General features: G+C 55.3%; 1 protein-coding gene across 2 annotated transcripts in view; it reads left to right on the top strand.

The window, feature by feature from the left end:
• Positions 1-14,433, top strand: part of DCPS (decapping enzyme, scavenger) — a 45,875-nt gene extending 31,442 nt beyond the window's left edge. The window contains exons 3-6 of one of the 2 annotated variants that reach the window (XM_019421357.2): positions 1,188-1,333; positions 7,324-7,437; positions 11,901-12,011; positions 14,007-14,433. In XM_019421357.2, coding sequence (XP_019276902.2) covers positions 1,188-1,333; positions 7,324-7,437; positions 11,901-12,011; positions 14,007-14,273 — 638 coding nt within the window. In that variant the 3' untranslated portion in view covers positions 14,274-14,433. The remainder of the gene's footprint in view (positions 1-1,187; positions 1,334-7,323; positions 7,438-11,900; positions 12,012-14,006) is intronic. The other variant, XM_019421358.2, reaches the window with a different exon arrangement.
• Positions 14,434-15,581: the final 1,148 nt, after the last annotated feature.

Genomic DNA, 15,581 nt, shown 5'->3' with positions numbered 1-15,581 from the left:
CTATGTTGAATAACAGTGGCGAGAGTGGACATCCCTTGTTCCTGACCTTAGGGGGAAAGCTCTCAGTTTTTCCCCATTGAGGATATTAACATTGGGTCGTTCATATTAGAAATGTCTCCTGATTTTAGAACACCATTTTCCTCTCCTGCCCTTAAGATCTATGTGGAAGCACTATGTATAAATGATAACAGTTGTAGCAGATGTTATTAGAAGTAGGGAAAAGGATTTAACCAAAGCCAGGTGGTGTTGGACTAGAACCCTAGCCTAGTGTCTGTTTAGGAAAACTATAAGACTTCCTGCTGATGAAAACAGCAGTTCTCAACTGGGGGCAATTTCATCCCCCAGGGGGCATTTGGCAATGTCTGGAGATGTTTTTGGCTGTCCTAGCTGGAGACAGGATTTTACTAACATCCTGGTAGAAATCTGCCATTCTGGTAACCGTCCTGTAGCATACAGGACAGTCCCCATATGACAAGAATTATCTGTCCAAAATATGGACCATGCCAGGGTTGAGAAAGGCTGATTAAAAATAGCCAGCACTTACATAGTATTTGCTTTGTGTCAGACAATGTTCTAAGTGCTTCACAGGTATTAACTTGTTTAATCCTCCCAACTCTGTGACATAGGAGCTATTATTATCCTCCGTTGACAGATGGGGGAGTAGGGGCTTGGGAAGGTTAAATAACTGGACCAGGGTCAGGGTCCCGAGGAAGGAACAGGCAGAGCCAGGACTTGAACTCAGTCCAGCTCCGGAGTCCACGCCTTTAACCATGGTGCTCTGCTGCTCTGCTTTGCATGAGGGAAGGCTACTTAGCTTTAAGTCAGATCTTCAGCTTTGGGTCTAGAAAGCCACATACCAAGAAATTTGCTACGTGACAAGAGTCAGAAACCTTTCATTCTTGTGCCTAGAAAACAGAGTGGGGAAGGGTGGTGAGGGGCCCAGCGACCCATCATCAGTGAAAACCCTGTGACTCCCAGATGCTGAGTGTGATTCAACTTATGAATTTACTGGCGTGAGGCGCCTCATGGGTCCCGGGTGACTATAACCTCTTAGCCTTCGGCTCCTTTCGTTGGGGAATCAGAGATGGGGGTGGGGGTCACCTCTCTGTGCTGGGGACCAGAGTGTGACAGGACTGTGCAGAGCGTGCACCTAACTTTGGAGTCCCGGGCTGTGTTTGTCATTACAGACGTAAAGACAACCGTGGTTTACCCTGCCACAGAGAAGCACCTAGAAAAGTACCTGCGCCAGGACCTCCACCTGGTCCGAGAGACGGGGTCCGATTACAAGAACATCACCTTGCCCCACCTGGAGTCCCAGAGCCTCAGCATCCAGGTGACTGGCTGCCACGCCTCAGACTGGCCCCAGGGGGTGCGGACACAGAGTGCTCCCTGTGGCTGGAGTCTCTGTCTCGAGGATCTGGCAGGGGCCAGCACAGTTCCACAGGTTTGGGGTAGCACAGGCAGCACTGTGGAACCCCTGCCCCCTCCTTGTGCAGGAGTGAACGCACAGATGTGTAAGTAACTGCACAGGACGGGAGAGGGTGAGTGTGCTGTGGGGAAAAGCAACCAGGGTGAGTAGCACGGGAAATGCTGGACTGGGGTGGCCGCTGTTTTATCCAGGATGGCCAGAGGCTCGACCCTGGTCCCGGGCGTGCCGCTGAGGCTCTGTGGGACTCTCAGAGCAGCCCAGGCCTTTGGAGAATTTGTATCTTCCTCAGCGCTGATACTGTCTCAGAATGACTGTGCCCTCACCTGGGTCTGTGAATGGGTCAAGACTGACGCCAGGGTAGCCACCCCACCCCATTCCAGACTTTTTATTCCTGGTTCTGCCTGTGCCAACCCGCCTCTGGGAGTCGAGTCCCAGAGTTAAAAACTTCATTCACTCGTTCCCCTTGCATTCGTTCCCCAGAGAGCAGGGTCCTGATGTGCCTGGTGGTTTAGCACAGGGCCTCCTCTCCCGAAGGCTAATGTGAGGTTTGGCGGTGTCTTCAGCCACTAGACCAGATGCAAGGCCATTTAGCTAAGAGATCCCGAGTTCTTGATGGGCCGAGGCCCAGTGCCAACCAGAGCCTGCGCCTGCAGTCGGCCCCAAGTGAATGCTCAGCCTTAAATATGATGGATGAGGCGTTTCCTTGCTCACTTGCTGGCTCTCACCATCTCTGTCTCTTCATCATTCACCCTTGTTCTCTTTGAACGTTTCTCACCCACTCTGCCCAAGATCCAGGTTGTGGCTTTGGGGGGTGGTCAGACACAGGGCACTCATTGCCATGTCTCCCGGGCCAGAAGAAGGGAGGGGGCCCTTGGGTGTGGGGGCCAAGGGCCCCCCCCAAGTCAGTTATACATGGGAGAAGTAAGGAAAGGGTGGTTGGCAGGTGTGCGGGAGGCCGTGTGGAGTGACAGGCCGCTTTCCTACTTGGGAAGACCCCGCTGGCTGGGAGTCCTCATCCCCCTGTGCCACATTTGCACTAGGTTTTTCTGGCTCAAGCTGGCGTGATTTTTTTTTTTTTTTTGAGTCCCTATACTTGCTCTGTCTTCTACATGGAAAGGAGATATGTCTGCATCTTGCTAGATGGCTGCTGCCATTCAGGGTCCCAGAGGGATCTCCTGGAATATGTGTTCTGTGGCACCAGTTGCACAAATATGGGATCCAAAGGAGGATGCTCTTAAAGTTGCTGTGACTTGTATGTGTACTGTCTTATCCACTGCCACGTACTTCCTCTTGGAAAATAATACAGCCAGATTCTCCTACTACTCGGCCAAGTTCTGTTTGACACAAGTATTCGTGTATTCTTTCTTGACCGTTTCTAGTAGGTTTGCAAAGCACTCAGCTCAACTGGAAACACTCATTGTATTAATTGTGCACCTACTGTGTACCAGGCCATGTACTAGGCTCTGGAGGGTCACCAGGGTGAACACTTGTAATGCCCCCAGAGTCTTGTGGGGAAGACAGACATGGAGTCTGACCGGCACAGTACAATGGGATAAGCACTCTCCCGCGGGTGGTTTGTATCCAAGGTTCAGTGGTGACACAAAGGGAGGTGATCAGCCTGGACAGTGGGGGGCTTTACAGAGGAAGGGATCCTCCAGTTGGGTCTTAAGGGACAGATGGAAGTTTGCCAGGTGCACAAGGCAGAGAAGGGCATTCCAGGCAGAGGGAAGAACAAAGATAGGCCCCAAGAGCTGGAGGGTCAGCAGGACAAACCAGGAGCAGAGGGGCAGGGGCCAGAAGCAGGCGTGTGCACCTGTCAGGACACCAGGAGCTCCCAAACCTGGCCGATCATCAGGATTGCCTGGGGAGATTTTTTAAAATACAGAGCATGGGGCCCTACTCCATGTGTACTGAATCAGGATGTTCAGGGAGTGGAGCTGGGAAATCTGTATTTATTTCTTTTATTTTGCAGAGAGAGAATGAGCAGGGAAGGGGCAGAGAGAGAGGGGGACAGAGGATCTGAAGTGGGCTCCGTGTTGACATCACGGATGTGATGCAGGGCTCCAACTCACAAACCGTGAGATCATGACCTGAGCCGAAGTCGATGTTTAACCGACTAAGCCATCCAGGCGTCCCATGGAAAATCTGTATTTTTTTTTAAGGTTTATTTATTTATTTTGAGAGAGAGAGAGAGAGAGAGCATTTTGACAAACAGGGGAGGGGCAGAGAGAGAGGGAGAGAGAGAGAATCTCAAGCAGCATCCACGCTGTCAGAGCAGAGCCCGACACGGGGCTCCAGCCCACGAACCATGGGATCATGACTGGAGCCGAAGTCAGGAGTGGGACAGTCAACCCACTGAGCCACCCGGGCACCCCAGGAAATCTGTATTTTTAAAAAATATGTTTCTAATGATCATCAGATTTGAGAACAGTTGCCACAGGCAATGAGGGTCCCCCTAGACAGGTTTAAGTATATGGGTTCCACGAGATTTAAAGAATTGCTCGAGTTTGGTGAGTGTGGAGGGCTCTAAAGACCAGCGTGGGCCCGGGCCGAGGCCGAGACAGTGGGGAAGGCTTCGGCAGTGATTTGAGAAGTAGGGCTCGAAGCTGGCGGATTCGAGAGGCAAGCAGAGTCTGGGGGTGGCTCCAGGTCCAGCTTGGATGGAGCATGGATAGGTAGCGGGGTCACTAACCAGGACAGGGGTTGTGGGCAGCGGAGAGGGTTTATGTTGGACAGAGTTGAGTTTGGGACTTGGGAGCACTCCCCAGGTTCCCGGGACTGTTTCAGCTTTCTCTGTGCATTCCCTCATTGACTCTACTCAGCAGCAATTTGGAGACGAGATTCACAGCCCGTCAGTGTCACCCCGGTGCCCATGCTGTCAGCCGACCACCCTATTTGGCTCCTCAAATTTGAGGTTCTTGTAACTCCTCAGTATATAATGCCATCAGGGGCGTCTGGGTGACTCAGTCAGTTAAGCATCCAACTTCGCCTCAGGTCATGATCTCACAGTTCGTGGGTTCAGCTCAGAGACTGGAGCCTGCTTCGAATTCTGTGTCTCCCTCTCTCTCTGCCCCTCTCCCCCTCCCCCCTCAAAAATAAATAAACATTAGCAAGTGAATGAAAGGAAAGAAAGAAAGGAAAAGAGAAAAGAGAAAAGTACTGCCATCTGACATCTGGATCCCGAGCATTAGAGACCATCAGGCTAAAAGTGTTGGTCTGTGAGTTGTCAGGTTGAGGTCAGTGTCCGTCCAGGGTTTGGATTCCCATTCTGCCATCTCCGAGCAGTGTGAGTGTCCTGCCATTCTGAGCCCATTTGTTCGCCTGGAAAATGCAACTGGGGTCCCAGTGGGGGTTGAGAGGGGCACCACAGATCACGTCCCCACTGTTGGTTCCAGCACAGACTGGGCACCAGGACGGTAGCTGCCGTTGTGCACACGCAGGTCCCATTCCGAGGACAGGGGAGATCAGGGGAGGGCAGTGCCGATACAGCGGAGGTGTGGACAGGTGAGGGGTGGCCGGAGGAGAGCGGCTAGCAGGGGGGCGAGCAGAAAAGCAGGAGGAGAGTGAACAGGGAGTGAGGTATCCCACGGGAGACTTGCCGGTGTCACCTGCCACAAGGAAGCTATGCCAGGTGCCTGCCAGAAGCCGGGGGTGGCTGAGTCCCCCGGGCTTGCATCCTGATGGGCTCGCTCCCCGTTACAGGCCCTGCCCCTCCCCTCCCCACCCCCCCCCCCCCACTATGATTTGTGTGAATTCTGTTCCCTGGCCCCCTCCTTTTCTCAGCTGGGCTGCTGGCCTGGGACTTCACGTGGATTCACACCCCCCGCCCCTGCTCTCCCAGAGGCCTGCTCCCGTGACCTGAAGCCGGAGCTGTGGGGCCAGACTCGGTTGGAATTGGTTGGACTTCCTCATGCTTGCTTTTTCCTTACAACGTGAGGACGACAGCGACACCAGCTTGACCGGGTTGCTGCGCACGGTAGTCCCTGGGAGGCCCTGAGAACAGGGCCCGCACGTGGGAGGGCTGCTCACCACTGCCAGGCCTCTGCTCTCGGTGCAGCGGCCTCTGGCAGAGCACCTGTTGTCATTGCCACGAGGCTGCGGCTCGACGCCCCCCCTTGCTGGAGCTTCCTGAGCACTTTCCTCTGCCTTTATGGGGCCTCCTCTGTGCCAGGTGCTGTCAGTCACTTTATACTCCTTGCCACTCTGTGCCGTGCAGGTATCGTCTCAGAGGGGGAGACTCCAGCCCCCTCTCAAAGGGGGAAACTGAGGCTCGGAGAGTACACCACTTTGCCCAAGGTGTCAGCTAGTTAGCGAGGAGGCGGGAGAGGACACCAGGACCAGTTTGTTCTCTGTCTACGACTACACAACTTTCCGGTCTGAGGGGGCTGCTTATCTGGGGGCAAGAGACAGCCCAGGCCCCAGGGAGGCCGCCCCAGGGCTCTCCACAGAGCGTCATCTTTCACCTCCCTCACCTTTACCGTTGGGTCGCTTTGGGTCACGTTCTGGCTGGCTTTTTTTTCTGCCGCAGCACGTTCCCAGCAAGACTTCCAGCAGGAGAGGAAATGCGTCCGTGGGAGACCCCGGGGCTGCGTGGGGCAGCCACTGCTGGCTGTGCTCCAGTCCACTCCCAGGAAGTGGCGGGAAGGCCCCTCTTTTGTAGTGGGCAGGCCACATGGTGACCGACCTGTTGGCCTTACCAGGGGTCTGGGAACCCCAGATACTCCCAGGCAGGTACCCTCTGCTCTCTCCGTCTCAGACGGTCGCGTTTGACCTTGGCCGCGCCGGCCGAGAGCGAGGATGTGGACTCAGCAGATCAGCTCCCACGGCCCCCCGGCCTTCGCGGACACGCTTGTGCCAGAACTCCCGGGAGCGGGCAGAGGAGCCCTCCGCCGGCCTGGCCGTGTCCGTGCCCGGGCCTCTCGATCCGCCCCCTCGGTGAGCCGGAAGGCCCTTCCCAGGCGCAGGCCCAGCCGCTGCCCTCTGTCTGGCTCTGCAGCAGCCTTCTGTCTCGGATTTCAAGCTGGGAGTTGACTCAGAGCTCTGGGGAAGTGAAGAGAGGAGGTCTCTGTGAGCCCCGTGAGAACAGGGGCTTTCTTCTCTTAACCCCCCTGCAGGCTGGCTTCTTCACAGAGGCCACCAGGACCCTAAAGGTAAAACGACATCCTCGGGATCCACACAGTACTCAAGGAAGGGTCCTCTGAAGACTGCCAGCAGCCGGTAAAAGGGTCTGAGAGGGGCTGGAGGCCCTGGCTTGACAGGAAAGGTCCGTGTAATTGCTGTCTCCCATCTGTGCCTATTCTGTGTTGTCACACAAGGGCCGTGTCAGCGGAAGCCGCTGTGGCTGCAGGTGGGCAGAGGCGCCAATCCCACCACAAATGAGAGTCCCACCCAGCAGGGCGGGAAACCCATACACATCCATGTCTAGGCCCTGAGCCTTTCCTGCCCTGGTGCGCAGCTGGCTCCCTCCGCAGAGGGAAGGAAGTCCCACCCTGTCTTTGCCTGTGGCCCTGAAGAAAGTGGGAAGGGGCCCACGGAGACCACTGTTCACGAGTCCCGCGGGCAGGAGCGGGTATGGATGCACACAGGTCGGCGAGGCCACGGCAGAGCATGTACATGGCCTAAACGCAGGAAGGACCCAAAGAAACGGCCCCATCCGATCTGCAGTGGCCCCTGAGGGGATGGCTGTGGTGGGAGAGGGGAAGTCTCTTCTGGACCCCCAAGAGCAGATTGGCAGGGACAAGGCAGCCTGAGTGTAGACCCCCTGAGCTCAGTGACCCTATATGGCTTGGCTGTCCTTCCTGGAGAGGCCGGAGAGCTTAGCTAGCCTGGTCTGTGGTGTTTCCCCAGAGGTTGTGAGTAGCTATGTGAACCCCCCCCTCTCCCCCTCCTTCCAGTGGGTGTACAACATTCTCGATAAGAAGGCTGAAGCTGACCGGATTGTTTTTGAGAACCCAGATCCCTCTGATGGCTTTGTCCTCATCCCCGATCTCAAGTGGAACCAACAGCAGGTAAAAGCTTTCTTGCTGGGGCTCTCTGGTCTCCCAGTACTTGCTCTAGGTTGTTGGGCCTCCTTAGTCCTGCCCTTCTTTCTCACCTTGGTTCCTCTCTCTAAGCCGATTTTAATTAACCAACAACAGAAACCTGAGCTGTGCGCAAACATTCACACCTTAACGTGTCCACTTGAAGTTCTCTCTGGCTGTCCTCCCACGCAGGGGGGAAAGAATGGCATGATGTTTGCGCCCATAAGCATACGGCCATTCTTTAACCAGCCAAGTGGCTCAGCTGCCTCCCTCCCTTCCAGGAGCACCTGGAGCCCTAAAGAGGACTGTTTACATTCTTTCCATGCCCCTGCATACCAGCAGATCCAGGCAGGCCTAAGACCTGAAGCACTGATAGGAAGGAGCCATGGCAACCAACGCAAAGGGTCCCCTCCACCGCCCGAGACCAAGAGGGGTCTTCCAGTGGCCCAGGCTTCCACTCGGGCCTCTCAGCTGTTTCCTGCTCTCCGTGTCCCTCGCTTCCACTGTCCTAAGGAGCAGGTTTCCAGGGTGAGCTGACCTCACTCACCCTCTCTGTCCGGTTCTCCGTAGCCTCCGTCTCTCTCTTTTTCGCCTCCCTTCCTCACTGCCACCCCAGCCCACCACCAAAGCTGCAACGGGCACCACCTCTTTGGGTAGACTGGATACCCCTGGCATCAGCAGCAGGCAGAGAACCGTGTTGCAGGAAGGGCTGTTCACGTCACGGACTGGAACGTGGACCTGGGCCGGGCTCAGCTTGTGGCGGGCCAGGGGCCACGGTGAGGCCAAGGAAGCCAGACGCGGGATTGCTGGGTAGGAAGTGGAGAGGAGGTAAACTCTCTCTTCTGGTTTAGATCTTTGAGTCACCCGAGCGTGGGTTTGCCGCGCTGCTCTCCGGTGGACCCTTCTGGTTCCTGGGCTCCTCACACAGGTGGCGTTCTAGAGTCCGGTCAGTCACCTCCCCACGCACACCTTCCCTCCTGCTTTCCCAGTCATGGCCTGCCTTTGGGTCCTAAACTGGGCTCACCCGCAGTTTACTTGGTTTTGGTTTGGTGATTTCTAGATCTACAATGCCACTCCTTCACTACCCAAAAAAGGGCGCTGAGGGCCTGCGGTTGGGGTAAAGGGACAGGACTTGAGCTCAGAGGTACACGGGCAAGTGAGTGCCAGCTGCCTCTTAAGAGCAGCTCCTGGGAGTTACTGAGCTTGGCCTGAGGGGTGGTAGAGAATCTGAAGGGATTTTTGGAAGTTGTAGCACTGAGTGACGATTTGTTTGAGGCAAGTGAGACGGAAGGAGATAATTGTCCACTAGCGGGTGTTGTGGCGGAGAGAGGCTGCAGGGGTTCCTGTGTCCACGCCCCTACCCCCTGCCCTTCAGCTTATCTCCGCCTCAGGCCTTGAGGGAAGAAGCCAGCTCTGGCCCTGGAGTCATCTGGGGAGCGGGGACAAGGCCACAGAGCGGGAGTGCAGCTCTGCAAACCCCCTGTCTGTCCCCTTGGGCAGCCCCGTGCCTGGAGGCCCCGGGTCACAGACTGGGTCACGGGAGATGGGATGTGAGGTGGAAGGAACTTCTGCCTCACGAGATCTTTGAAGACTAAGGAGCTTGTGACTTGTAGGAGGTGGTGGTCTGAGGGCCAGGCTGGGACAGCAAAAGATTGACTCCTGCATCTCCATTCAAGAAGCCCTTGAACACACTTGAGCCCAGGGCCCTGAGAATGAAAATCCATTGTCCTTTTGACCTTGTGCTGGCAGGCATCCTGCTGGGCCTGTCGGTGGAACTGCCCTGTCTCTCCCTGTCTCTCCGTTCCCTTTAAGACAGAAAAGTCTTCAGGAGCTGCACTGGGCTCCCAGCCACAGGGCTGGGGCGACTTGCCCTTGGGGGTTGTGAATAGGCCAGCTTAAATGTCACGTTTCCCTTAATGGTCATACAGGTGCAATTGTTCTTAACCTTTCCTTAATTAGCACTTGTCTCTTAGTGGTGCCATATTTCGTTGTCTCAAATCCTTGCCTTGTGACAGAACACTGAAATTGACTGCTCCCTTAGAATTTGGCAGCGTGGCCAGCAGGCGAGACAGACCGGGCCTGGACTTCTTTGTCCTTGTACTAGAGGAGGGTTGAGGAGAGAGGAACCCGCCGTATTTTCCCTAAGGAGCCTTCCTAGCCACCCAGGAATCTCCTCGCCTCCCAGCTGCTGGCCCAGGATTAAAGAGACTTTGTCCATATGTCCATCATCCACCCATCTATCCATTCCACATAGATTTATCAAATGCCTAATGTCTGTTAGAGAATCTTGCCTCCCTGGAGTTTATAATATCCCTTCCTCAGTTCTTTTAAGCGATCACCTGTATATTCTCTTTTATTTGCTTTTTTTTTTTTTAAGGTCTAGTTAATACATGCACGAGGTAAAAGTGCAGAATAGAATAAATAGTGCGGTGAAAGCAAGTTCCCTCACCCCACATTCTTCCACTTCCGTTCCCCAGAAGGGGCTGTTTCTCAAAAGAGATTATGTCTTTGTCTCTCCTTCCAGGTATCGTCTCTGCATGTTGTGTATATAAGTATATAGGGTGTGTTTCTATGGACACAACATGCACTTTCCGCTCATATAATGTAGGTTCTTTGGTCTAAAGGGCTCAGACCAAGAAACTCTTCCTCTGGGTCGCTCCAGAGGTGGAAAGATGGCCCTCCGGCCATTCTCCACCGTGCCCCTTGCCAGGAAGCTGTTCCTTTGACTCTGCTGTCCTGCCTTGTAAAAAGAGATCAGTGGTGACTGCCTGCCCGAAGTGACCGATGGGCCAGCTTGAGGGATACCAGCCTGAGACCCTTGACAGCTCCTTGTCTGGCTTTCTTCATGCCATTTCTCTGGGCCGGGGGCCCTTGGGCTGCCTGCAGAAAATGTAGGCTCACGTCTGCCTATCACAGAATGGGTTTCTTTCCCTGCCAGTGGAGCAAAGAGGTGTGATTTAATGCCACGTTTGTGATTTGTCAGCAGACATCATCTAAAACAAATGCCACTGTTATTTGAGAGCCTGTGACAGTGACATATAAGAACGGCTGGAGACACTGACAGGCACATGTACACCCCGAGTTCAAGCAGTTCTGTTTCCTGCTTCTCTTGGGCTCCTCACGAGGGACAGAGCAAATGTGCTGGGCACAGGCCATGAGAAGGGAGAGGCTGGGAGAGACCGATGGGCAAAACTGAAGCCTAGGTAGGCACAGCTCAGCCATCTGCTGGGCGGTTCCCACGGGGCTGGTCTGTAGCCGGCCTGAGGCAGAGAGCCCGGATTGTTGGAACTCGTGCAGAGAAGAATGTGGTAGGAAGAGACTCTGTTGGCCTGAAGGGGCACAGTTGGACACCAGGCACCATATGGAAAACCGTCTTCTCAGTTTTCAAACTGGGGCCCTTGGGGATTTGGTTGGTGACTCATGGTCCCCAGATTATGTCCTTGAGGGATCTAGCAGCTCACACTGCCTGGCTGAGTGCTGCCGGCTTCCTCCTGCGTCTTGCTCCTTGGAGCCCTGGTGTCTGGGGCCTGCCTCGCACATGGATGTGATAGTCGGCCAGGGCCAGTGTGGGTGAGCGGGGAGGGCGGGAAGGTTTTCTGGGCAGAAGAAGAGTTTATTTGCTCTCTGGCACAAGATCTTGTTGACTTTGGTTCTTTACACTGTTGTGATCTCCAGGTTTTCGGCCAGGCGCTGTTTTCAGGAAGGACAGCCGGAAGGGTTGGCCTATGAGCCCTGTGCGTTAGGGGAAGAGAGGAAAAGGTTAAGCGCTCTGGTGGTTGCTCATTGCTGAGCTGGCCCCGGGGCCCCTTTCCACCTTTCAAATCCTTCTACATCCTTCCCCTACACTGGACTCCAGACAAATCGAATTACTTACTCTGCCCCTCACATGCTGTATACTTTCTTGTCTCTGAGCCTTTGCTGTCACTGTTCCTTCTAACCTGAATGCTCTTCCTCTAAATGCTACCCCTTCTTTAGGACCTGGGTCCCCTACCTCCTCTTCCAGGAAGCATGTCTGGATCACCCTAGCTAGATAGTCTTTCCTTCTTCCTCCTGTACTTTTATCACTTTGTGTCTTGTAGTAGTTACTCACCTATATGCTATTAGATTTTAAAGTCTTGGAGGGAAAGTTGTCCTTGGCACTTCTTTGAACCTTCTCCTCCCACCCCCTCGTCAGCTCTGTGAGTATATAAATATTCCTATATGGTACTCTTTAGCAGGAAGAATAAACAGAAGTTCTATCCTTAGTCTGTCCCACTCATCCCAGGCATGTGGAGGCCCCCACTGCCCAGGGATTGGTCCTCCCGTGGGCTCCCCGGGATCGCCTGTGGCTCGTGGTACAGCAGGCCTGGGGGTGGGTACTTCCTGGCTTCCCTGCAGAATTCCAGGACTGGCAGCCTCCCCTGGCTCTGTCCCCTGCTGAGCCTGGTTTACCCGTGCCGATCTCTGCGCAGCTAGATGACCTGTACCTGATTGCCATCTGCCATCGCCGGGGCATCAGATCACTGCGGGACCTTACTCCAGAGCACCTGCCGCTGCTCAGGAACATCCTCCGGGAGGGGCAGGTGAGTTGCCTTGGCCGCATCCGTACTGAAGCCCAGAGGAGTCATATTCCAATTCCAGGGTGTTCGTGGCCACTTTCCTCACCCTTCTGAGAAGTCCATCTGTGAAAGGGGCCTGTCTCTGGATGCCAGTCCCAGGACCTCACGAAGGTCCTTTAGATGGACTCACAAGGCCCTTGTCTCCTGGTCCTGCCCTATCCTTCAGCTCTACTTTCAGCCACCTTTCCTCCGCCAAGGTTCCCCTCCCATCCCAGGATCACCTGTGTCTGCTCATGACAGCCACATTGCACCAGACATGTTTCTTGGGGAGATGGGTCCCTATGGCCAGAGACTGAATTTTGTAGCACCTGGCATTCTGGGGTGCTTTATACTGGGATATTTGTTGAATCACATGAAAGTAAAGGGAGCCCTGGGGCGCCTGGGTGGCTCAGTCGGTTAAGCATCTGACTTCAGCTCAGGTCATGATCTCATGGTTCATGAGTTCGAGTCCTACATTGGGTGAGCTCAAGCCCCATTCTCTCTCTCTTTCTCTCTGCCCCTCACTGACTTGCGCCCTCCCCCTTTCAAAAAAATAAATGAAAGTAAAGAGGCAAAGGAAGGTGGGAGAAGTGAGTCTAGAATCCTGAGTTGTGGTCTTGATTCTGACATTTTGATCCTAACCACCGGAGAGACTCTGGGCAGGACTCTTCACCTCACCTCTCTGGGCCTCAGTATCTGGATGGAATGCTGCTAAATCACATTCTGTGAGGTCGTTCTCAGAAACATTCAGAGATGTTTCGGAAACGATCAAAGATGCAGCCCCCGTGCCAGGGCCCAGCAGTCACCAGGGTGCCCGGCCAGGAGAGAAGCTCGCCACCTTGCTGCTCAGAGGCTTTGCCGCAGGCCTGGGGGAGGGGCTCTCGTGGGTCCGCTCTCTGCTGACCTCTAGACCCCAGCTGCCCGGCCTTCTTCCTCCTGCCTGCCCACATCACTGTCTCTCTGGCCACCTGTCTCTTTTTGGAGTCATTTGCTTCTCTGCTGAAACGCCTGCGGATGTCAGAGAGTGGTGTCTTTCTCTCCGGGAAATGCGGGGCCTACACTTGGACTTGCCCTGCAGCTCAGGCAGCCTCGCCCAGACAGGCCAGCCATATGTATCCCCGGAAGGCCTTTGGGTGCCCCGGCCTTGACCTCACACTGCTGCAGAGATCCCCAGGCGGAGTTCCAAGTCCAGGATGTAATTGTGGCGTGTATTCTGAGCCCACTGAGGCCCTAGTCTTTTTCTCTTCACCTCTGACCTCCTCAGGGATTCACCCAGAATGGAAATCAGAGTCTCCTGTCAATGCCAAACCTAGGAGGCTCCTGAAAGGGAGTTCGGTAGAAAAAACCCTAACCCCTGAGCAAGGTGGAGGGTGGTCAGAGGGAGCCAGGGCCAACGTCCACGTTCCCCACTTCCTCCAGGAGTCCAGCGAGACCTTCCCCGGATCTTCTAGGGGCAGCCCTTCCCATGCACCCTCCCCCACCCTCTCTCTTCCACCAGGCCTCGGCTCAGCCCCGTCCCTGTCACCCTTGTTCCCGGCTGTGCACTCTTCCATGCTAAGAGGGGGTACAAGCCTCCCTCCCACTTACCCGGTGACTTAAGCACGCATTGGTCACCTGGGGGGAGGATGGTGCCCATAGTCTTGGGCATCTGGGGCCTGTCTCTTGGCACTGGGACTTCCTAGATTCCCAGTAGCGACTGTCTGAGCAGCCTGAATGTTGTGTGCAGGTTGGAGTGTGGAACCCTAATGGAGGCCACCGTTCCCTTCATTTGGGAGAAGGAGCCTCCCCCTTGCGGCTGTCACCTGCTTTTGTTGACTCCCTGGAATGGAACCCAGAGACCCGTAGCAAACCGTGGGCAGGGAGCTGTTTGCAGGGTTTTATCAGACGTCCGGAGGCTAGTCGGGGATTGGGCCTAGAGGAGGGTTCTGGCGCTGGCCCGTGGGCAGCACGGTAACCCTTCCCGCCGCTACCCTTTCTCAGGAAGCCATCCTGCAGCGCTACGGGGTGAAGGGGGACCGCCTCCGAGTGTACCTGCACTACCTGCCTTCCTACTACCACCTGCATGTGCACTTCACCGCCCTGGGCTTCGAGGCCCCTGGCTCGGCGGTGGAGCGGGCTCACCTGTTAGCAGAGGTGATCGAGAACCTGGAGTGTGACCCGGAGCACTACCAGCGGCGCACCCTCACCTTTGCCCTCCGGGCCGACGACCCCCTGCTCCAGCTCTTGCAGGAGGCCCAGAGAAGCTGAGTGTGGCCCAGGGGCCGTCCCCTGGGACAGGAACACAGATGTGCGGGCTGGGGGGCGGGGCGGGGAGGGACGGAGGGAGTTTTAGCACCAAGTGGATTTTTCAAAAGTGTATTTTGTACCGGCTTATTTCTAGTATGTGAATAAAGTATTGGTCTCCTTCGGTGTGGACTGACGCCAGGGCCTGGGGAGGCAGGTGGTGCGAGAGAGCGGGGTGGGCAGATCCTGAGAAAAGAGCAGCCAAGTCGGGGGGCGGTGGCTTCAGCTGACCTGGGAGCGTGCTGAGGGCTTTCTGCAAATCCCTGGGAGCGCCATCCCCGGTGATTGCCGAGTCCCGAATCCAACAGCACCTCTCCCCGTCTGCAAGCCTTACTCCGCCATCACGCCCCTGTCCCTCCCCATTTTCGACATCTTCCTAATGGTTTCCTGGGCCCACATGTCTGGGAGTTCCCCAAAAAAACCAAATACAAAAACTCTCTGGAAATAATCTATAGAGGTTTTTTTTGACAGCGCTTCCTCTTTCCCTGCCCAGAATTGAGATTGCACCTCCCGTGTGTGAGTCAACCCTGCTGATAAACTTCTTGTTGACAAGGATGAAGGATGACCGCCTGGAAGTGGGAGGGCTTTAATAAGAATCAGATGAGGCAAAAGCCCAAAAAGCCTGCCTTTGCCTCTGTTACTCGGTCGGCGAGTCCCTGGCCTTGAGTTTATTATCTAGGCAGGAAGACAAAACAGACTCACATAGAGCAGCCAGGAGATCACATGCAAAACCGTATCAACAAGGGCAAAACGAGGCGTTTGCAGTGGAGGACAAAGCTCTGAGGGGCTCCGGTTCGAGGTGGGACCGGAGCGTCACAGGTCCCCTGTCCATAGAATCTGGAGGCCAGGAAGGGACTTCAGGGTGTCTGGGGCTGGTGGCCTGTAGGGAGCCTTCGGGTGCTTATCTGGGAAGGGTGACATCTACCATGGCTCCAGCAGCACAGGGACACAGGCACGCGTGCGAGGGCACGCGGTTGAAGACAGAAGGCGCTTGCATGGGCACAGAGGACGGCTCTGTCACGCCACTACAGAGGGGCTGGCATTGCTGGTTAGTCAAGCTGGGGCTGAAGGACACCAGGTTGCACCTCCTCAGGGGGCTTTCTCGGGGGAAACGGGATGTCGGGTTCCGCCAGGTGATAAGAGGGAAGCATAAGGCAGAGAGGGGCGGCTCCTATTCTGCAATCCCTGGACTGAGAAACAGAATCAGATGTTTATTGAACGCATGCTGCTGGCCAGGCACTGCCCCAGAGACTGGTAAGTGGTGAACAGACA

This window comes from Panthera pardus, unplaced genomic scaffold, assembly GCF_024362965.1.
Source record: "Panthera pardus isolate Hobbes unplaced genomic scaffold, ASM2436296v1 HiC_scaffold_12, whole genome shotgun sequence".
NCBI classification, from domain to species: Eukaryota; Metazoa; Chordata; class Mammalia; order Carnivora; family Felidae; genus Panthera; species Panthera pardus.
This window is presented reverse-complemented; position numbering and strand designations above follow the sequence as displayed.